The sequence below is a fragment of the Oncorhynchus gorbuscha genome, linkage group LG11 (genome assembly GCF_021184085.1).
Source record: "Oncorhynchus gorbuscha isolate QuinsamMale2020 ecotype Even-year linkage group LG11, OgorEven_v1.0, whole genome shotgun sequence".
Lineage (NCBI taxonomy): Eukaryota > Metazoa > Chordata > Actinopteri > Salmoniformes > Salmonidae > Oncorhynchus > Oncorhynchus gorbuscha.
The window spans coordinates 70,228,521-70,252,520 of record NC_060183.1 but is presented as its reverse complement, the minus strand read 5'-3'; the positions used below and the strand labels follow the sequence as shown (position 1 = coordinate 70,252,520).

The 24,000-nt window shown below is 48.2% G+C and overlaps 1 protein-coding gene across 13 annotated transcripts in view; it reads right to left on the bottom strand.

Moving 5' to 3' along the window:
• LOC123989345 (calcium/calmodulin-dependent protein kinase type II subunit beta) overlaps positions 1 to 24,000 on the bottom strand; it is a 93,145-nt gene that overhangs the window by 33,540 nt on the left and 35,605 nt on the right. For 4 of the 13 annotated variants that reach the window (XM_046290283.1, XM_046290285.1, XM_046290287.1 and 1 more), the window contains exons 8-14: positions 22,948 to 23,031; positions 22,722 to 22,816; positions 22,525 to 22,647; positions 22,357 to 22,440; positions 13,753 to 13,801; positions 12,925 to 12,996; positions 10,649 to 10,683 (exon numbers count right to left, since the gene is read on the bottom strand). In XM_046290283.1, coding sequence (XP_046146239.1) covers positions 10,649 to 10,683; positions 12,925 to 12,996; positions 13,753 to 13,801; positions 22,357 to 22,440; positions 22,525 to 22,647; positions 22,722 to 22,816; positions 22,948 to 23,031 — 542 coding nt within the window. Of the gene's footprint in view, positions 1 to 641; positions 675 to 10,648; positions 10,684 to 12,924; positions 12,997 to 13,752; positions 13,802 to 22,356; positions 22,441 to 22,524; positions 22,648 to 22,721; positions 22,817 to 22,947; positions 23,032 to 24,000 lie in introns of all 13 variants that reach the window. The other 9 variants (XM_046290284.1, XM_046290286.1, XM_046290288.1 and 6 more) reach the window with 4 other exon arrangements.

The window sequence follows — 24,000 nt, the reverse complement described above, 5'->3', positions numbered from 1 at the left end:
AACTACACACAACCCCAGAATTACATGCCAACTACACACAACCCCAGAATAACATGCTCACAACACACGATACGTGACCAGACCACCAGCTAAAGAACGATTACACACAAGTGGCATGGAAATACAGTACAAACACACACACACATACACAAACAAACTGATTATGTGTTTGGGAAAATGACCAGCCCTTCATTCAAGGTCTGATAATAGTTTGTCACAGTGAAACTGCAACCGTAACAATGCAACATTAGCATATCTGTCTCTCTCTTTCTCTCTCGGTTGGAATGACTGACAGGTGACTCATCAGTAGAGACCACTGAAAGAGTATGATAGAGAGGAGAGGGGAAAGAGAGAGGAGAACAGGAGGAGTATAAGAGATAAGGAGGGGAGAGTGGAGAGGGGAGGAGAGGGGATAGGAGGGGAAGAGAGAAAAGGAGGAGAGAGAGAACAGGACAGGAAAAAGAGAGGAAGAGGAGAGAAGAGGTGAAGAGAGAAGAAGAAAAGGAGGGAAGAGAGGAAAAAGAGGAGAGAAGATGAGGAAAGAAAGAGGAAGAGGAGAGAAGAGGAGAGGTGGGGAGAAAGGAGAAAATGGGATGAGAGAACAGAAGAGGGGGGAGAGAGGGATACAATGATATCCTCACCAGGATCTGAACTTTGGGACTGGATGTCCATCTCTGGTTGTAGTGATGGAATGGATGATGAGATGGAGAGAGTGAGAGTGAGATGAACACCATGAAGGGTATGAAGAATGAAAATGAGTGTGGATTGTACGTCAAAATAAAAAAAATGGTTTACACAAATGATCATATCACAAAAAAGAAACAATAAATGAATCCAACAAATAATCATTCAAATATGGCATGTACAATAAACTTTGATTCTGCTCCTTTATGGACGTAGATGGAATAGATATATAACGGATGTGGATTACTGCCTAAAGAGAAAGAATGTGAGAAAAATACCTTAAAATATGTGTGTATGTGTGTGTGTGTATTGAGATGGTTGCTAAGCGACGCCAGTGGTGCAGCTGATGGTACTGTAGCTTCTATTTCAGTCTTCCTGGTTCCCAAAGTTGAGAAACACAGCGAGAGTAGCCTTCCCATCCGACAGACACACACACACACACACACACACACACAAACCGGCGTAGGTGAACTCATCTCATCCTTGAGGTGGTGGGGACAGGGAGTGGAGGGAGGGGAGGGAGGTCTGTAGTTGTGGGAGGATTTGGATGGAGTGATGGAGAGGAGAGATGAAGGGGTGATTCAGACATATAGAGGGAGAGTAAGTGGTACTGTTAGTGCTGAAGAGGGTGAAACCACTGATATTTAGTACTGTTGTGAGTAGGCAAAGATGAGGAGATTGTGCTCTGGTAAGAGAGACACGAGATAATTATCCAGCCATTGGCAAGACGATGCTCCGCTCTGAGCCATCAGTTTCTACGTCATCAAGCTCGATGGCGGGGGATTTCAGGATGGTGGCTAGCTTACACTGGACGAGATGGCGGGGCTGACCGTACTTATCCTGCGGGGCTGACCGTACTTATCCTGCGGGGCTGACCGTACTTATCCTGCGGGGCTGACGGTACTTATCCTGTTGGGCTGACCGTACTTATCCTGCGGGGCTGACCGTACTTATCCTGCGGGGCTGACCGTACTTATCCTGTTGGGCTGACTGTACTTATCCTGCAGGGCTTGTAAGGCAGCATTATAAGGTCTTGGGTCATGCATGTAGGCCTTGGCGAGCTGGAGTGCACTTGGAAGTTTCAGGTGTCCAAGAAACACCTGATACTTATACCGCTCATTCAGGTGCCTGTGATTGTTCATCATGTCGTCCAGGGCAATTTTGAGGAGGGCGAAGTCACTCTCTTTGCCGCTCTCGAAATGGGGCAACGATGGCTTGAGATGATGAGGCAATCAGCTGTTACTTGCCAAGTGGCAAAGCAGGTGCACAACAGGGTGCAATCTGGTCAGGAGCAGGGTATGGTGCTGCTGGATTGGGATAGGGCATGCCTAAACCCGAAGAGAAGTAGTGTTCTCCTGGAACGGGGTAACCAGGAGAGGAATGGGGTGCTACTGGAACGGGGTAACCAGGAGAGAAGTAGGGTGCTACTGGAACGGGGTAACCAGGAGAGAAGTAGGGTGCTACTGGAACAGGGTAACCAGGAGAGAAGTAGGGTGCTACTGGAACGGGGTAACCAGGAGAGAAGTAGGGTGCTACTGGAACGGGGTAACCAGGAGAGAAGTAGGGTGCTACTGGAACGGGGTAACCAGGAGAGAAGTAGTGTTCTCCTGGAACGGGGTAACCAGGAGAGAAATGGGGTGCTACTGGAACGGTGTAACCAGGAGAGAAGTAGGGTGCTACTGGAACGGGGTAACCAGGAGAGAAGTAGGGTTCTCCTGGAACGTTGTAACCAGGAGAGAAGTAGGGTGCTACTGGAACGGGGTAACCAGGAGAGAAGTAGGGTGCTACCGGAACGTTGTAACCAGGAGAGAAGTAGGGTGCTACTGGAACGGGGTAACCAGGAGAGAAGTAGGGTGCTACTGGAACGGTGTAACCAGGAGAGAAGTAGTGTTCTCCTGGAAAGGTGTAACCAGGAGAGAAGTAGTGTTCTCCTGGAAAGGTGTAACCAGGAGAGAAGTAGTGTTCTCCTGGAAAGGTGTAACCAGGAGAGAAGTAGTGTTCTCCTGGAAAGGTGTAACCAGGAGAGAAGTAGTGTTCTCCTGGAAAGGGTAACCAGGAGAGAAATGGGGTGTTCTCCTGGAAGGTGTAACCAGGAGAGAAGTAGTGTTCTCCTGGAACGGTGTAACCAGGAGAGAAGTAGTGTTCTCCTGGAAGGGTAACCAGGAGAGAAGTAGTGTTCTCCTGGAAAGGTGTAACCCGGAGAGAAGTAGTGTTCTCCTGGAAAGGTGTAACCAGGAGAGAAGTAGTGTTCTCCTGGAAAGGTGTAACCAGGAGAGAAGTAGTGTTCTCCTGGAAAGGTGTAACCCGGAGAGAAGTAGTGTTCTCCTGGAAAGGTGTAACCAGGAGAGAAGTAGGGTGTTCTCCTGTGTAACCAGGAGAGAAGTAGGGTGCTACTGGAAAGGTGTAACCAGGAGAGAAGTAGTGTGCTCCTCCTGTAACCAGGAAAGTAGTGTGCTACTGGAAAGGGTAACCAGGAGAGAAGTAGTGTTCTCCTGGAAAGGTGTAACCAGGAGAGAAGTAGTGTTCTCCTGGAAAGGTGTAACCAGGAGAGAAGTAGTGTTCTCCTGGAAAGGTGTAACCAGGAGAGAAGGTGCTACTGGAAAGGGTAACCAGGAGAGAAGTAGGGTGCTCCTGGAAAGGTGTAACCCGGAGAGAAGTAGTGTGCTCCTGGAAAGGTGTAACCAGGAGAGAAGTAGTGTTCTCCTGGAAAGGTGTAACCCGGAGAGAAGTAGTGTTCTCCTGGAACGGGGTAACCCTGAGAGAAATGGGGTGCTACTGGAACGGGGTAACCAGGAGAGAAGTAGGGTGCTACTGGAACGGTGTAACCCTGAGAGAAGTAGGGTGCTACTGGAACGGTGTACCCGGAGAGAAGTAGTGTTCTCCTGGAACGGGGTAACCCTGAGAGAAATGGGGTGCTACTGGAACGGTGTAACCAGGAGAGAAGTAGGGTGCTACTGGAACGGGGTAACCAGGAGAGAAGTAGTGTTCTCCTGGAACGGGGTAACCCTGAGAGAAATGGGGTGCTACTGGAACGGTGTAACCAGGAGAGAAGTAGTGTTCTCCTGGAAAGGGGTAACCAGGAGAGAAGTAGTGTTCTCCTAGAACTGGGTAACCCGGAGAGAAGTAGTGTTCTCCTAGAACTGGGTAACCCGGAGAGAAGTAGTGTTCTCCTAGAACTGGGTAGAAGTAGTGTTCTCCTAGAACTGGGTAACCCGGAGAGAAGTAGGGTGCTACTGGAACTGGGTAACCCGGAGAGAAGTAGGGTGCACCTAGAACTGGGTAACCCGGAGGGAAGTAGGGTGCTACAGGAACTGGGTAAACCGGAGGGAAGTAGGGTGCACCTAGAACTGGGTAACCCGGAGGGAAGTAGGGTGCTACAGGAACTGGGTAAACCGGAGGGAAGTAGGGTGCACCTAGAACTGGGTAACCCGGAGGGAAGTAGGGTGCTACAGGAACTGGGTAAACCGGAGGGAAGTAGGGTGCACCTAGAACTGGGTAACCCGGAGAGAAGTAGTGTGCTACAGGAACTGGGTAAACGGAGGGTAGGGTGCACCTAGGAGAGGAAGTAGGGTGCACCTAGAACTGGGTAACCCGGAGAACTAAGGTGCACCTGGAACTGGGTAACCCGGAGAAGTAGTGTGCACCTGGAACTGGGTAACCCGGAGGGAAGTAGGGTGCTACTGGAACTGGGTAACCCGGAGGGAAGTAGGGTGCTACTGGAACTGGGTAACCCGGAGGGAAGTATGGTGCTACTGGAACTGGGTAACCCGGAGGGAAGTAGGGTGCTACTGGAACTGGGTAAACAGGAGGGAAGTAGGGTGCACCTGGAACTGGGTAACCCGGAGGGAAGTAGGGTGCACCTGGAACTGGGTAACCCGGAGGGAAGTATGGTGCTACAGGAACTGGGTAACCCGGAGGGAAGTAGGGTGCTACTGGAACTGGGTAACCCGGAGGGAAGTAGGGTGCTACAGGAACTGGGTAACCCGGAGGGAAGTAGGGTGCTACAGGAACTGGGTAACCCGGAGAGAAGTAGGGTGCTACTGGAACTGGGTAACCCAGAGGGAAGTAATGGTGCTACTGGAACTGGGTAAAGTAGGGTGCTACTGGAACTGGGTAAGGGAAGTAGGGTGCACAGGAACTGGGTAACCCGGAGGAACTGGTGCTACTGGAAATGGGTAACCCGGAGGAAGTAATGGTGCTACTGGAACTGGGTAACCCGGAGGAAGTAGGGTGCTACTGGAACTGGGTAAACCGGAGGGAAGTAGGGTGCGCCTGGAACTGGGTAACCCGGAGGGAAGTAGGGTGCACCTGGAACTGGGTAACCCGGCACCTGGAACTGGGAAGTATGGTGCTACAGGAACTGGGTAACCCGGAGGGAAGTAGGGTGCTACAGGAACTGGGTAACCCTGCTACAGGAACTGGGTAACCCGGAGGGAAGTAGGGTGCTACAGGAACTGGGTAACCCGGAGGGGAGGGTGCTACAGGAACTGGGTAACCCGGAGGGAAGTAGGGTGCTACTGGAACTGGGTAACCCGGAGGGAAGTATGGTGCTACTGGAACTGGGTAACCCGGAGGGAAGTAGGGTGCTACTGGAACTGGGTAAACAGGAGGGAAGTAGGGTGCACCTGGAACTGGGTAACCCGGAGGGAAGTAGGGTGCACCTGGAACTGGGTAACCCAGAGGGAAGTATGGTGCTACAGGAACTGGGTAACCCGGAGGGAAGCAGGGTGCTACTGGAACTGGGTAACCCGGAGGGAAGTAGGGTGCTACAGGAACTGGATAACCCGGAGGGAAGTAGGGTGCTACAGGAACTGGGTAACCCGGAGAGAAGTAGGGTGCTACTGGAACTGGGTAACCCAGAGGGAAGTAATGGTGCTACTGGAACTGGGTAACCCGGAGGGAAGTAGGGTGCTACTGGAACTGGGTAACCCGGAGGGAAGTAGGGTGCTACAGGAACTGGGTAACCCGGAGAGAAGTAGGGTGCTACTGGAGCTGGGTAACCCGGAGGGAAGTACTGGTGCTACTGGAACTGGGTAACCCGGAGGGAAGTAGGGTGCTACTGGAACTGGGTAAACCGGAGGGAAGTAGGGTGCGCCTGGAACTGGGTAACCCGGAGGGAAGTAGGGTGCGCCTGGAACTGGGTAACCCGGAGGGAAGTAGGGTGCACCTGGAACTGGGTAACCCGGAGGGAAGTATGGTGCTACAGGAACTGGGTAACCCGGAGGGAAGTAGGGTGCTACAGGAACTGGGTAACCCGGAGGGAAGTAGGGTGCTACAGGAACTGGGTAACCCGGAGGGAAGTAGGGTGCTACAGGAACTGGGTAACCCGGAGGGAAGTAGGGTGCTACAGGAACTGGGTAACCCGGAGGGAAGTAGGGTGCTACAGGAACTGGGTAACCCGGAGGGAAGTAGGGTGCTACAGGAACTGGGTAACCCGGGGAAGTAGGGTGCTACAGGAACTGGGTAACCCAGAGGGAAGTAGGGTGCTACAGGAACTGGGTAACCCGGAGGGAAGTAGGGTGCTACAGGAACTGGGTAACCCGGAGGGAGGGTGCTACAGGAACTGGGGTAGGGTGCTACAGGAATTGGGTAACCCGGAGGGAAGTAGGGTGCTACTGGAACTGGGTAACCCGGAGGGAAGTAGGGTGCTACAGGAACTGGGTAACCCGGAGGGAAGTAGGGTGCTACAGGAACTGGGTAACCCGGAGGGAAGTAGGGTGCTACAGGAACTGGGTAACCCGGAGGGAAGTAGGGTGCTACAGGAACTGGTAACCCGGAGGGAAGTAGGGTGCTACAGGAATTGGGTAACCCGGAGGGAAGTAGGGTGCTACTGGAACTGGGTAACCCGGAGGGAAGTAGGGTGCTACAGGAACTGGGTAACCCGGAGGGAAGTAGGGTGCTACAGGAACTGGGTAACCCGGAGGGAAGTAGGGTGCTACAGGAACTGGGTAACCCGGAGGGAAGTAGGGTGCTACTTGTTTTGTCTTCTGTGTTGGACTCCATCCATCATCATGTTATACATCATTCTCGGCCTACGACTTAAGTCATGCAGTTTAACCACTGTGTGTGTATGTGCATATACATAGGTTTTGCAGGTACCCCAGGCTACCTATCTCCAGAGGTACTGAGGAAGGAGGCTTATGGTAAATCTGTAGACATCTGGGCTTGTGGTGAGTATAGAGCACTACAGTAACACTACATTATATATGTATCTGTCTCATCCCTTTCTCCATCTCTCATCAGTATCTCCTCCCCTTCTCTCACCACTCTTCACGTGTGTGTGTGCGTGTGCGTGTGCATTTGTGTGTGTGTGTGTGTGTGTGTGCGTGTGCTTGTGTTTTGAACCAAAATAGCTCCAGTGTTGTTTGCAAAGTGCAGACAGGAGAGGAACAGAGAGAGGGGGGGATTGGAGGGTTGTGCAGAGTGAGATTACGTAACGACAGATTAATCATGTGGAGAGAAATAATCTGAGATTAGCACTGTGCCAGCCAGAGAGAGAGAGGGATGGACGATGGAAGAAGGGTACAGAAAGAGGGAAAGATGAAGGGAGGAAGATGGAGATGAAAACCTCTGTTAGGCATAAACAACTAAACCTTGGCATAAACAACCAAACCTTACCGTAAGCAACAAAACCTTACCGTAAGCAACAAAACCTTACCGTAAGCAACAAAACTTACCGTAAACAACCAAACCTTACCGTAAACAACCAAACCTTACCGGAAGCAACAAAACCTTACCCTAAACAACCAAACCTTACCATAAACAACCAAACCTTACCATAAACAACCAAACCTTACTATAAACAACCAAACTTTACTATAACAACCAAACCTTACTATAACAACCAAACCTTACCCTAAACAACCAAACCTTACCCTAAACAACCAAACCTTACCCTAAACAACCAAACCTTACCCTAAACAACCAAACCTTACCCTAAACAACCAAACCTTACCCTAAAAACAAAACCTAAAAACCAAACCTTACCCTAAAAACAAACTTACCCAAACCTTACCCTAAACAACCAAACCTTACCCTAAACAACCAAACCTTACCCTAAACAACCAAACCTTACCATAAACAACCAAACCTTACCCTAAACAACCAAACCTTACCCTAAACAACCAAACCTTACCATAAACAACCAAACCTTACTGCAAACAATCCAACCTTACTATAAACAATCACATTTTACCATAAACAACCAAATCTTACCATAAACAACCAAACCTTACTATAAACAACCAAACCTTACTATAAACAACCAAACCTTACCCTAAACAATCAAACCTTACTATAAACAACCAAACCTTACCCTAAACAACCAAACCTTACCCTAAACAACCAAACCTTACCATAAACAACCAAACCTTACCATAAACAACCAAACCTTACCCTAAACAACCAAACCTTACCCTAAACAATCAAACCTTACCATAAACAACCAAACCTTACCCTAAACAACCAAACCTTACCATAAACAACCAAACCTTACCCTAAACAATCAAACCTTACCATAAACAACCAAACCTTACCCTAAACAACCAAACCTTACCCTAAACAACCAAACCTTACCATAAACAACCAAACTGTACTATAAACAACCAAACCCTACCATAAACATGACTATTGGAGTCTACTGTACACATCCATTGCTGTCCTGAGAGTTTGACCCATAGAGGTCTATAGAACAGCGTATGTTATATCTATGGTGGGTTTGACAGGCTGTCAGTGCACATGAATAGAACATTTTAACTACATAGCTAAAGTAACTGAAGCTACAGTGCATCAGACTACGCTGGATAGTCAGACTAATAGGCTACACACACACAAACAGCTGACGCAGACAGCACGCAGTGTACACAACGAGCAGTAATAAACACACACTCACACCCAAACAGCATGCCCACAAAACACAATACAACACCACATAACACTGCCAATTGTAGGAGGTGGGAGAGAAGAAGAGAAAGAAGAGAGAGGAGAAGAGAAGAGAGGAGAGGAGAAGAGAGAGGAGAAGACATAAGAGAGAAGAGAAGAGAGTGGAGAAGAGAGAAGAGAAGAGAGATGAAAAGAGAGATGAGGAGAAGAGAGGAGAAGAGTGAGGAGAAGAGTGAGAGGAGAAGAGAGAGGAGAAGAGAGATGAGAAGAGAGAGGAGAAGAGAGATGAGGAGAGAGATGAGAAGAGAGATGAGAAGAGAAGAGAGAAAGAGATGAGGAGAGAGAGAGGAGAGAGAGAGAGAGAGAAGAGAGATGAGAGAGAGATGAGAAGAGAAATGAGAAGAGAGATGAGAAGAGAGATGAGAAGAGAGAGGAGAAGAGAGATGAGAAGAGAGATGAGAAGAGAGGAGAAGAGAGATGAGGAGAGAGGAGTAGAGAGAGAAGAGAGAAGAGAGATGAGAAATGAGAAGAGAGATGAGAAGAGAAGAGAGAAGAGAGATGAGAAATGAGAAGAGAGATGAGAAGAGAAGAGAGATGAGAAGAGAAATGAGAAGAGAGCTGAGAAGAGAGCTGAGAAGAGAGCTGAGAAGAGAGCTGAGAAGAGAGCTGAGAAGAGAGCTGAGAAGACAGCTGAGAAGAGAGCTGAGATGAGGAGAGAAGAGAGATGAGAAGAGAGATGAGAAGAGAAATGAGAAGAGAGATGAGAAGAGAAATGAGAAGAGAGATGAGAAGAGAAGAGAAAGAAGAGAGATGAAAGAGAGAGAAGAGAGCTGAGAAGAGAAGAGAGATGAAAAGAGAGAAGAGAGAGAAGAGAAGAGAGCTGAGAAGAGAAGAGAGCTGAGATGAGAAGAGATGAGATGAGAAATGAGAAGAGAGATGAGAAGAGAGCTGAGAAGAGAAGAGAGATGAAAAGAGAGATGAGAAGAGAGGCGAAGAGAGATGAGGAGAGAGGAGTAGAGAGAGGAGAAGAGAGATGAGGAGAGAGGAGTAGAGAGAAGAGAGATGAGAAATTAGAAGAGAGCTGAGAAAGAGAAGAGAGATGAAAAAGAGAGAGAGAGAGAAGAGAAGAGAGCTGAGAAGAGAAAGCTGAGATGAGAAGAGATGAGATGAGAAATGAGAAGAGAGATGAGAAGAGAGCTGAGAAGAGAAGAGAGATGAAAGAGAGATGAGAGAGAGGCGAAGAGAGATGAGAAGAGAGTAGAGAGATGAGAAGAGAGAAGAGAGAGAAGAGAAGGAGAGAGAGAAGAGAGAGAGTGAGAGAGAGAAGAGATGAGAAATGAGAAGAGAGATGAGAAGAGAGAGAGAAGAGAGATGAGAAATGAGAAGAGAGATGAGAAGAGAGATGAGAAGAGAGATGAGAAGAGAAATGAGAAGAGAGATGAGAAGAGAGATGAGAGAGAGAGTGAGAGAAGAGAGATAAGAAATGAGAAGAGAGAGAGAAGAGAAGAGAGAGAGAAGAGAGCTGAGAAAATGAGAAGATGAGATGAGAAGAGAAGAGAGATGAGAAGAGAAAGAGAAGAGAGATGAGAAGAGAAATGAGAAGAGAGATGAGAAGAGAGCTGAGGAGAGAAGAGAGATGGAGAGAAGAGAGAGAAGAGAAGAGAGCTGAGAAGAGAAGAGAGATGAAAAGAGAGAAGAGAGAGAAGAGAAGAGAGCTGAGAAGAGAAGAGAGCTGAGATGAGAAGAGAGATGAGATGAGAAATGAGAAGAGAGATGAGAAGAGAGCTGAGAAGAGAGCTGAGAAGAGAAGAGAGATGAAAAGAGAGAGAAGAGAAGAGAAGAGAGATGAAAAGAGAGAAGAGAGAGAAGAGAAGAGGTGAGAAGAGAAGAGAGCTGAGATGAGAAGAGAGATGAGATGAGAAATGAGAAGAGAGATGAGAAGAGAAGAAGAGAGCTGAGATGAGAGAAGAGAGATGAGAAATGAGAAGAGAGAGCTGAGATGAGAAGAGAGATGAGATGAGAAATGAGAAGAGAGATGAAAAGAGAGAAGAGAAGAGAGGATACACGTGTTTATGTATCTTACCTTGACGTCAGCCTTCTTGTTGAGGAGACTCTTGGCTGCCAAGGAGATTGAGAAGACACTCTCAGAGGGTAGAGTAGTCATCCTACACACACAAGTGTCGACACCTAGCTATCCCCAAGCTAGCTAACACACACACTAAACTAACTAAACCCTCTCTCACACACACAGAACTCTCGAAAGCGAACACACTGAAACGCCAAACTCTAAACAGTGCCAACACACCCACTAAAGCTCATACACACACAAACTACTGTAAACCCCTACAAACGAGCACACTAAAACATTTAGAATCGCACACACACATTCTCACTGAGACAAAAGTGATCTACTTTGTACTGTAACTATCTCTCATAAACCCCCCCACCACCACACACACACACACGCACACACATTCATACACACACATGCACAAGCACACACATTCATACACACACACACACAAGCACACACATTCATACACACACATGCACAAAAACCTCTATCCAACTGACACTCATTAACCCTGAACCTGAACCACTGCCCAAAGCAAGGGATCAGCACAGTCCATCAGGGATAGCACACACACACACACACACACACACACACACACACACACACACACACACACACACACACACACACACACACACACACACACACACACACACACACACACACACACACACACACACACACACACACACACACACACACACAGGGGATTAGAGGTGAAAGTGTAGTGGAATATGAAATGGAGAAGCAGGTGTATAATAATGGTTTTGTTCATTTCTGAGGCAGGTGGGATTCATTCAGATTAACATTAGGGGATTCCTCACCAGGAAAATAATACAGGAATATAATTCAGTAAGGAGAGCCATGCAAATGATGATACACAAACACTTTACATTACAATATAAACAGATCATAAACACACACACTCATATATGCTTGCAGGAAGGTTCATGAATCTTTCTGTATTAATAACCAGAGGCAGGGGGGAAGAGAGAGAGAGAGAGTGAGCGAAATAGAGAGGTGAGAACACAGGAAGCTCTGGGGGGGGGGGGGACACAGACAGACAGACAGACAGACAGACAGACAGACAGACAGACAGACAGACAGACAGACAGACAGACAGACAGACAGACAGACAGACAGACAGACAGACAGACAGACAGACAGACAGACAGACAGACAGACAGACAGACAGACAGACAGACAGACAGACAGACAGACAGACAGACACAAAGAGAGAGAGAGTGAGTGAGTGAGTGAGTGAGTGAGTGAGTGAGTGAGTGAGTGAGTGAGTGAGTGAGTGAGTGAGTGAGTGAGTGAGTGAGTGAGTGAGAGCGAGTGAGAGTGAGAGAGTGAGTGAGTGAGTGAGTGAGTGAGTGAGTGAGTGAGTGAGTGAGTGAGTGAGTGAGTGAGATAGAGAGGTGAGAACACAGGAAGCTCTGGTGCTGACACTGATTAATCACCATAGCAACACATAACTTTTGAGTGGGAGGAGAATCCTCAGCTTTGGCCTGGAAGAGTCTGAACACAGAAAGAACTATCTCTTTATCTCTCCACAGCTTGTATCTCACACACATCAAAGACACCTCACACACACCTCACATACTGCTCATGAGGGACAAAACACACGCAGAAAATGTTAAACAAAAAAGGACTCCAGCCCAAAGATACAAAAGACTAAAGCATGTTAGAGGGAGGGAGGAAGGGAGGGGGGGAAGGAGGGAGGGTAGATAGACATGCCATGTATGCTGCTTCATTCATTAAAGGGGGAGAGGAGGATAAATAGAGGAGAGAGGGAAAGGTGAGGGAGGGAGGGAGGGAGGGAGGAGGGAGGGAGGGAGGGGAGGGGGAGGGAGGGAGGGAGGGAGGGAGGGAGGGAGGGAGGGAGGGAGGGAGGGAGGGAGGGAGGGAGGGAGGGAGGGAGGGAGGGAGGGAGGGAGGGAGGGAGGGAGGAAGGAAGGAAGGGGGGGGAGGGAGGGAGGATAGAGAGGGAGGGAGGGAGGGAGGGGGATAGAGAGGGAGGGGGATAGAGAGGGAGAGGGAGGGAGGGGGAGGGAGGGAGGGAGGGAGGGAGGGAGGGGAGGGAGGGAGGGAGGGAGGGAGGGAGGGAGGGAGGGAGGGAGGGAGGGAGGGAGGGAGGGAGGATAGAGAGGTGGTGCAGGAGAGGAAGGACAAAAGGAGTGCAAAAGGGAAGGATGAGGAAGGAAGTGCCAGGGAGAGGAGATAAGAAGAAGAGAGGAGAGACGGTATAATTGTGTAACAGGACGAGGTATAGAAGAAGATACCTTGCTCCACTATCCCAGCAGCAGTTGCAGGAACAGTAGTGATTGACGCAGGAGATGTAGACTGTCTACCGACTGACACAGAGAGAGCGAGAGAGAAAGACAGAGAGTGAAAGCAAAGGACAGAAAAGGGGAAGGAGTGAGGGAAGAAGAGAGGAGAGTGGCAGCGTGTCAGTGTGAAGAGTATGCCAGATTGAAGTCATATTACCCAAGTCCCAGTTAAGTTTCATCAAAGTGAGTCAAGGGCAAAAACATTTCAACATAAAACAAATCTATGTGATGATGTTGAATCAAAGAGTAAAAAGTAATCAACGTCAGGGAATTTCACCCATCTTTTAACCTAAATCCAATGACATGGTGACATCTGTTTCCAGTGCGAAGTCTCTCACCCCTCTTACCTTGGTCGGCAGACACCGTGTTCGTCCAGAGGAACAGGGACCTGTTATGAACCATGCAGCTTACCATTGTAATCAAACTTAGTAAAGTCCTTCATAATGGGAGACTAAAGTCTTCACCCGATCAGTTTGTGATAATGACAACATCTCATGACTTTTTTTTGTGCTTGTGGAGAGAGAGAGAAAGAGAGCAAGTGCATGTGTCTCTGTGTGTGTGTGTGTGTGTGTGTGTGTGTGTGTGTGTGTGTGTGTGTGTGTGTGTGTGTGTGTGTGTGTGTGTGTGTGTGTGTGTGTGTGTGTGTGTGTGTGTGTGTGTGTGTGTGTGTGTGTGTGTGTGTGTGTGTGTGTGTGTGTGTTTGTGTGCACACGTGGTTGTCTGTGGCGTGCATGCATGCGTGTGTGTGCATGCGTGTAAGTGTTTATGTATGACACACACATTTACCAGAGAAATTCCTCGTCACCAGCATAGCAGTTAGGACGGCTCCCTATGGACAGAAGAGAGAGAGAGAGTATTGAATTGAGAGAGGACTATTACAGACCCTTTCCATTCACCAGGAAGACCACTTATAACCCACTCATACTATTATAGTTCAAGATTTTATCAATGAACATTAAAAGAGATTCTTCAGTACTTTTGCATACTTTTTAGCCAGTAGTTCTCAAAGTTATCTCCACTAGCCAAACGTGGTCCCCGACAATGTGCAGTTATGTGCACCACGCCACTGCTCTATCTTGCTAGCTTTTTATTTATTTGTATTTATTTAACCTTTATTTAACTAGCTAGCTGTTAAAATGGTGAGAAGCTGAAGCCCATTGCCTGAAACTCGAATTGCAAGGGGGCTGGCCCACTAGGGATGGGGGTCTGAAATAATTGTACTATTCGAATAGTGCCATGAAGTTTTGTTGGATATCCTAGCTAGGCTAATTGTAGCTAGTTAGGCTAATTGTAGCAAGCTAGGCTAATTGTAACTAGCTAGGCTGATTGTAGCTAGCTAGGCTGATTGTGGCTAGCTAGGCTAATTGTAGCTACTTAGGCTAATTGTAACTAGCTAGGCTAATTTATACAGAGACTTGATTACACACAGGTGGTTTGTATTTACATCATTAGTCATTTAGGTCAACATTGGATCATTCAGAGATCCTCACTGAACTTCTGGAGAGAGTTTGCTGCACTGAAAGTAAAGGGGCTGAATAATTTTGCACGCCCAATTTTTCAGTTTTTGATTTGTTAAAAAAGTTTGAAATATCCAATAAATGTCGTTCCACTTCATGATTGTGTCCCACTTGTTGTTGATTCTTCACAAAAAAATACAGTTTTATATCTTTATGTTTGAAGCCTGAAATGTGGCAAAAGGTCGCAAAGTTCAAGGGGGCCAAATACTTTCGCAAGGCACTGTAGATAAACTTAGATTTTTTGGTAGGGACATTACAGGATTCCACCCTCCACAACATAACCTACAACCTGATTTTGGACGGAATTACCTAGAAGGCTTACAACTACCAAAAATTATTATTATTATTGTTCCCTTTTTGCTGACTGTTATGAAAATAGGAACATAAGCAACCTTATCTTCCACGCAGACCATCCCCTGGCATTCCACAGTGCTATATCATATATCATGAGTTACCGATGGGTGGAAACTCATGATACTAGACAACGAGGACTCTGAGTCAGCTAATATAAATCTCTATAAGTCTGGAACAGTATTGGGACAGGGAAACCGCAAACAGTTTCAGCTGGACTTTCACCTAATCAAAGAAATAGCTCAGTAGGAGAAGCTCTCCGTTGAGAAAGATACCCCCACCCCAAGCGGGTCAGACCGGCCCTCTTCATTACATAAACCCACAGATGAGCTACCCAAAGTAGAAAGTCAACCTCCCATCACAGAGTACTACTCCCTCATTGAAATAAGGGATGAATTTACCCAGCTGGAGGTAAGGCAAGTGGAGCTGGAACAGCAGGTGATTACACTCCAGTCAATACAGACCCAGACAACAGTCCAGCACAACAACCCCTTAACCAGATCCGGAGTGCTGGAGGTGGAGAGGGATATATCTGCACTCTGGACTGTAGTGAGACAATATCTACAGGAGAAAGAGCAGGAGAACAGAGCACTAGAGGACAGGATCAGACTGCAGGAGGAGAGAGTTAGGGGGTGGCGTGTGACAGAGAACAACCCATTAGAGAGGTGGCCACCCCCGCAGAGAAGCCAGCAGAACAGCCCACCTCAGCTCCCGACAAAAGTTGCGACAACACAGCAGAACAGTCCACCCCAGACCCTGACCACATCGACATCACAGCAGAACAGTCCACCCCAGACCCTGACCATGTTGACATCACAGCAGAACAGTCCACCCCAGACCCTGACCACGTTGACATCACAGCAGAACAGTCCACCCCAGACCCTGACCACGTTGACATCACAGCAGAACAGTCCACCCCTGACCACGTTGACATCACAGCAGAACAGTCCACCCCAGACCCTGACCACGTTGACATCACAGCAGAACAGTCCACCCCAGACCCTGACCACGTTGACATCACAGCAGAACAGTCCACCCCAGACCCTGACCACGTTGACATCACAGCAGAACAGTCCACCCCAGACCCTGACCACGTTGACATCACAGCAGAACAGTCCACCCCAGACCCTGACCACGTTGACATCACAGCAGAACAGTCCACCCCAGACCCTGACCACGTTGACATCACAGCAGACCAGTCCACCCCAGACCCTGACCACGTTGACATCACAGCAGAACAGTCCACCCCAGACCCTGACCACGTTGACATCACAGCAGAACAGTCCACCCCAGACCCTGACCACGTTGACATCACAGCAGAACAGTCCACCCCAGACCCTGACCACATTGACATCACAGCAGAACAGTCCACCCCAGACCCTGACCACGTTGACATCACAGCAGAACAGTCCACCCCAGACCCTGACCACGTTGACATCACAGCAGAACAGTCCACCCCTGACCCTGACCACGTTGACATCACAGCAGAACAGTCCACCCCTGACCCTGACCACGTTGACATCACAGCAGAACAGTCCACCCCTGACCCTGACCACGTTGACATCACAGCAGAACAGTCCACCCCAGACCCTGACCACGTTGACATCACAGCAGAACAGTCCACCCCAGACCACGTTGACATCACAGCAGAACAGTCCACCCCAGACCCTGACCACGTTGACATCACAGCAGAACAGTCCACCCCAGACCCTGACCACGTTGACATCAGCAGAACAGTCCACCCCAGACCCTGACCACGTTGACATCACAGCAGAACAGTCCACCCCAGACCCTGACCACGTTGACATCACAGCAGAACAGTCCACCCCAGACCCTGACCACGTTGACATCACAGCAGAACAGTCCACCCCAGACCCTGACCACGTTGACATCACAGCAGAACAGTCCACCCCAGACCCTGACCACGTTGACATCACAGCAGAACAGTCCACAGACCCTGACCCTGACCACGTTGACATCACAGCAGAACAGTCCACCCCAGACCCTGACCACGTTGACATCACAGCAGAACAGTCCACCCCAGACCCTGACCACGTTGACATCACAGCAGAACAGTCCACCCCAGACCCTGACCACGTTGACATCACAGCAGAACAGTCCACCCCAGACCCTGACCACGTTGACATCACAGCAGAACAGTCCACCCCAGACCCTGACCACGTTGACATCACAGCAGAACAGTCCACCCCAGACCCTGACCACGTTGACATCACAGCAGAACAGTCCACCCCTGACCCTGACCACGTTGACATCACAGCAGAACAGTCCACCCCTGACCCTGACCACGTTGACATCACAGCAGAACAGTCCACCCCAGACCCTGACCACGTTGACATCACAGCAGAACAGTCCACCCCAGACCCTGACCACGTTGACATCACAGCAGAACAGTCCACCCCAGACCCTGACCACGTTGACATCACAGCAGAACAGTCCACCCCAGACCCTGACCACGTTGACATCACAGCAGAACAGTCCACCCCAGACCCTGACCACGTTGACATCACAGCAGAACAGTCCACCCCAGACCCTGACCACGTTGACATCACAGCAGAACAGTCCACCCCAGACCCTGACCACGTTGACATCACAGCAGAACAGTCCACCCCTGACCCTGACCACGTTGACATCACAGCAGAACAGTCCACCCCAGACCCTGACCACGTTGACATCACAGCAGAACAGTCCACCCCAGACCCTGACCACGTTGACATCACAGCAGAACAGTCCACCCTGACCACGTTGACATCACCCTGACCACGTTGACATCACAGCAGAACAGTCCACCCCAGACCCTGACCACGTTGACATCACAGCAGAACAGTCCACCCCAGACCACGTTGACATCACAGCAAAACAGTCCACCCCAGACCACGTTGACAACACAGCAGAACAGTCCACCCCAGACCCTGACCACGTTGACATCACAGCAGAACAGTCCACCCCAGACCACGTTGACATCACAGCAGAACAGTCCACCCCAGACCCTGACCACGTTGACATCACAGCAGAACAGTCCACCCCAGACCACGTTGACCACGTTGACATCACAGCAGAACAGTCCACCCCAGACCACGTTGACATCACAGCAGAACAGTCCACCCCAGACCACGTTGACATCACAGCAGAACAGTCCACCCCAGACCACGTTGACATCACAGCAGAACAGTCCACCCCAGACCCTGACCACGTTGACATCACAGCAGAACAGTCCACCCCAGACCCTGACCACGTTGACATCACAGCAGAACAGTCCACCCCAGACCCTGACCACGTTGACATCACAGCAGAACAGTCCACCCCAGACCCTGACCACGTTGACATCACAGCAGAACAGTCCACCCCACCCTGACCACGTTGACATCACAGCAGAACAGTCCACCCCAGAGACCACGTTGACATCACAGCAGAACAGTCCACCCCAGACCACGTTGACATCCCAGCAGAACAGTCCACCCCAGACCCTGACCACGTTGACATCACAGCAGACCAGTCCACCCCAGACCCTGACCACGTTGACATCACAGCAGAACAGTCCACCCCAGACCCTGACCACGTTGACATCACAGCAGAACAGTCCACCCCTGACCACGTTGACATCACAGCAGAACAGTCCACCCCAGACCCTGACCACGTTGACATCACAGCAGAACAGTCCACCCCAGACCACGTTGACATCACAGCAAAACAGTCCACCCCAGACCACGTTGACAACACAGCAGAACAGTCCACCCCAGACCCTGACCACGTTGACATCACAGCAGAACAGTCCACCCCAGACCACGTTGACATCACAGCAAAACAGTCCACCCCAGACCACGTTGACATCACAGCAGAACAGTCCACCCCAGACCACGTTGACGTCACAGCAGAACAGTCCACCCCAGACCACGTTGACATCACAGCAGAACAGTCCACCCCAGACCACGTTGACATCACAGCAAAACAGTCCACCCCAGACCACGTTGACATCACAGCAGAACAGTCCACCCCAGACCACGTTGACATCACAGCAGAACAGTCCACCCCAGACCCTGACCACGTTGACATCACAGCAGACCAGTCCACCCCAGACCCTGACCACGTTGACATCACAGAAGAACAGTCCACCCCAGACCTTGACCACGTTGACATCACAGCAGAACAGTCCACCCCAGACCACGTTGACATCACAGCAAAACAGTCCACCCCAGACCACGTTGACATCACAGCAGAACAGTCCACCCCAGACCACGTTGACATCCCAGCAGAACAGTCCACCCCAGACCCTGACCACGTTGACATCACAGCAGACCAGTCCACCCCAGACCCTGACCACGTTGACATCACAGCAGAACAGTCCACCCCAGACCCTGACCACGTTGACATCACAGCAGAACAGTCCACCCCAGACCCTGACCACGTTGACATCACAGCAGAACAGTCCACCCCAGACCCTGACCACGTTGACATCACAGCGGGACAGACAAATGAAGAATGAAGAACCCCAACAAATGAAGAACCCCAACCCCAGAGGATCCCACCCCCTCTGAGAAACCCCCGTCAGACACCCTGATAGCCCTCCTGACAACCCACCCCCCACACACCCACTGAGGACAAACACAAGACACAGATTGTTCTCCTTATGGACTCAAACAGGAAATATATACAAGAAAAAAACTTTCCCAAACACAGAGTGTCTAAACTCTGATGTCCAAACACCCAGCGCTCCCTAGACCTTCTGTCTGAGGACTAACTAGGGTCACCCAGCCACATAATAATACCCCCAGCGCACCCTAGACCTTCTGTCTGAGGACTAACTAGGGTCACCCAGCCACATAATAATACCCCCAGCGTAGACCTTCTGTCTGAGGACCTCACCCAGACCTTCTGACCTTCTGAGGACTAACTAGGGTCACCCAGCCACATAATAATACCCCCAGCGTGACCTAGACCTGAAAAAGAACTGAAAAAGCACGTGTGAGCAAGGAGGCTACAAGCCTGATTCAGTTACACCAGCTCTGTCAGGAGGAATGGGCCAAAATTCACCCAACTTATTGTGGGAAGCTTGTGGAAGGATACCTGAAACATTTGATCCAAGTTAAACAATTGAAAGGCAATGCTACCAAATACTAATTGAGTGTATGTAAACTTCTGACCCACTGGGAATGTGATGAAAGAAACACAAGCTGAAATAAATAATTATCTCTACTATTATTCTGACATTTCACATTCTTTAAAAAAAGTGGTGAACCTAACTGACCTAAGACAGGGAATTATTACTAGGATTAAATGTCAGAAATGGTGAAAAACTGAGTTTAAATGTATTTGGCTAAGGTGTATGTATGTATGCTAAGGTGTATAGAGTTCAGTGTGTCAAATCGGAGGGCCTGTTGTCCGGACCTCGAGACAGTCTCTATGGGTGTGCCACAGGGTTCAATTCTCGGGCCGACTCTCTTTTCTGTATACATCAATGATGTTGCTCTTGCTGCTGGTGATTCTCTGATCCACCTCTACGCAGACGACACCATTCTGGCCCCTCCTTGGACACTGTGTTAACTAACCTCCAGACGAGCTTCAATGCCATACAACTCTCCTTCTGTGGCCTCCAACTGCTCTTAAATGCAAGTCAAACTAAATGCATGCTTTTCAATCGATCACTGCCCGCACCTGCTCGCCCGTCCAGCATCACTACTCTGGACGGCTCGGACTTAGAATACGTGGACAACTACAAATACCTGGGTGTCTGGTAAGGCTGTAAACTCTCCTTCCAGACTCACATTAAGCATCTCCAATCCCAAATTAAATCTAGAATCGGTTTCCTATATCGTAACAAAGCATCCTTCACTCATGCTGCCAAACATACCCTCGTAAAACTGACCATCCTACCGATCCTCGACTTCGGTGATGTCATCTATAAAATAGCCTCCAACACTCTACTCAACAAACTGGATGAAGTCTATTACAGTGCCATCCGTTTTGTCACCAAAGCCCCATACACTACCCACCATTGCGACCTGTACGTCTCGTTGGTTGGCCCTCGCTTCATACTCGTCGCCAAACTCACTGGCTACAGGTTATCTACAAGTCTCTGCTCGGTAAAGCCCCGCCTTATCTCAGCTCACTGGTATAGCAGCACCCACTCGTAGTACGCGCTCCAGCAGATATATCTCACTGGTCACCTCCAAAGCCAATTCCTCCTTTGGTCGTCTTTCCTTCCAGTTCTCTGCTGCCTATGACTTGAACGAATTGCAAAAATCACTGAAGCTGGAGACTCACATCTCCCTCACTAGCTTTAAGCACCAGCTGTCAGAGCAGCTCACAGATCACTGCACCTGTACATAGCCTATCTTTAAACAGCCCATCTATCTACCTACCTCATCCCCATACTGGTATTTATTTATTTTGCTCTTTGCACCCCAGTATCTCTACCTGCACCTCTACCTTCTGCCGGTCTACCATTCCAGTGTTTAAATGCGATATTGTAATTACTTTGCCACCATGGCCTATTTATTTCCTTAACTTACCTCATTTTCACTCACTGTATATAGACTTTTTGTTTTCTTTTGTTCTACTGTATTATTGACTGTATGTTTTGTTTATTCCATGTGTAACTCTGTGTTGTTGTATGTGTCGAATTGCTACGCTTTATCTTGGCCAGGTCACAGTTGCAAATGAGAACTTGTTCTCAACTAGCCTACCTGGTTAAATAAAGGTTAAATAAAATAAATAAATAAATGTAAACTTCCGACTTCAACTGTATATAATATGACATGTGGAAGGACCACTAGAGGGCAGGCTGGGCTCATGGATAGTAGCCCAACAAAGCATGGGAGACAAGGTAACCAGAGTCAATTAAGCACAGCTGATGGTACTAATGAGATACTCTTCTTCCCCTATAAAAGAGAGAATGGAACCAGCAGTAGAGGGGAAACGATCTCTGGAAGATGGCCACCGAGAGAAGCTGTGCTGAAAGAACCACTAAGATGGTGACAAACCCGTGATTTATGTTTGTTGTAGTTTAAAGATAATCCTATTGTGTTCTTGTTTCATCTGGAGAAGAAGATGTGTGTTTTTCCCTGGAAGATTTTTCATTGATTATGTTAGAATGTTTTTGTTGACAAAATGCCCTCAATAGAGAACTGTGTTCAATCAAGAAAACCTACTCCTGACTCGTTTATTCCACCTTCCCGCTTTAGAGTGACGCCTAATTACTTGGTACGCTCACAGACATTTGAAATGTCTTTATTATTTTGGAACATCTGTGAGTGTAATGTTTACTGTTGATTTTTAGTGTTTATTTCACTTTGTATATCTACTTCACTTGCTTTGGCAATGTTAACCAATGTTTCCTATACCAATAAAGTGCCTTAAATTGAATTGACTCGAGAGAGAGAGACAGACAGACAGAGGGAAGGGTGAGTGGTAGGTTGCTAGGGTGTTGTGTAGATGTGAGAAGGCTCAGAGATTACTCCAGTATTCCTAGTGATTATGAAATCATTAAGAGAGAACAGACCTTGAGTTTCCTCCGGGCGTTGAACTTCTTCAGGCACTCCACTGTCTCCTGTCTGTGCATCATGGACGCCACGGTGGAGCGTTGCTGGAAAGAGAGAAAGAGAGAGACAATGTCAAACAGGGAAACCGAGAGGAAAAGTGTGTGGTGTGTGTGTGTGTGTGTACTTACGGAGACCCATGGGTGTTTGAGGGCCTCCTGGGCAGTGATCCTCTTGGCAGGGTTAATGGTCAACATCTGGTTAATCAGGTTCTTGGCTTCTGGAGTCACTGAGTCCCATTCTGGAGACGGAAACTACACACACACATACTCCCTTTTGTCAAATAAATGTGCGTGTGTTTGTGTGTGTGTGTGTGTGTGTTACTCACGTCATAAGCTCCTGCTTTAATTTGCTGATAGAGTTTGTGTTGGTCCTCATCCCAAAATGGAGGATACCCCACTAGCAGGATGTACAAGATCACACCACACACACACACACACACACACACACACGTTGAGTGGTGAGAGAAGGGGAGGAGATACTGATGAGAGATGGAGAAAGGAATGAGACAGATACATATATAATGTAGTGTTACTGTAGTGCTCTATACTCACCACAAGCCCAGATGTCTACAGGTTTACCATAAGCCTCCTTCCTCAGTACCTCTGGAGATAGGTAGCCTGGGGTACCTGCAAAACCTATGTATATGCACATACACACACAGTGGTTAAACTGCATGACTTCAGTCGTAGGCCGAGAATGATGTATAACATGAGTCCAACACAGAAGACAAAACAATGTGTAGAAACTGATTCCACCGTAGGTCTACTATTTTGTTGAAAACTGTAAATATCAACAAAGTAATTTTAACTCAAATAAATCTATGAAACTGAAATGGAAAGCTGAACTGGGGAGTCCTGCTGTACAAATTGTTTTTAACAGGTTATTGGCTATTTATGTGTAAACTAAATAGATTTTTTTAATATGTGATTTATGTTTTATTTATTTATTTACATTTGCAATGTAAATCATGCAATCTAACTGACTATGGTGCAATAAATAAAGTAATCTAATTGGATAGATTTTATTTGATCTAATATGACTTATGACAACAAACGAGGGGGTTCCAGGGGTTCTAACACCTGACATTTTGATATCTTAAGCAACCGACAATCAACAGCTAAAACGTCAACTTTTCAAGATATTTTTTTCCCCAACATCATCAGCAGCAGGATTTATATCATCAGCAGCAGGATTTATATCATCAGCAGCAGGATTTACATCATCAGCAGCAGGATTTACATCAGCAGCAGCAGGATTTATATCATCATCAGCAGGATTTATATGATCATCAGCAGCAGGATTTATATCATCATCAGCAGGATTTATATGATCATCAGCAGCAGGATTTATATCATCATCAGCAGGATTTATATGATCATCAGCAGCAGGACTTATATCATCAGCAGTAGCAGGATTTATATCATCATCAGCAGGATTTATATGATCATCAGCAGCAGGACTTATGTCATCAGCAGCAGCAGGATTTATATGATCATCAGCAGCAGGATTTACATCATCAGCAGCAGGATTTATATCATCATCAGCAGGATTTATATGATCATCAGCAGCAGGACTTATGTCATCAGCAGCAGCAGGATTTATAT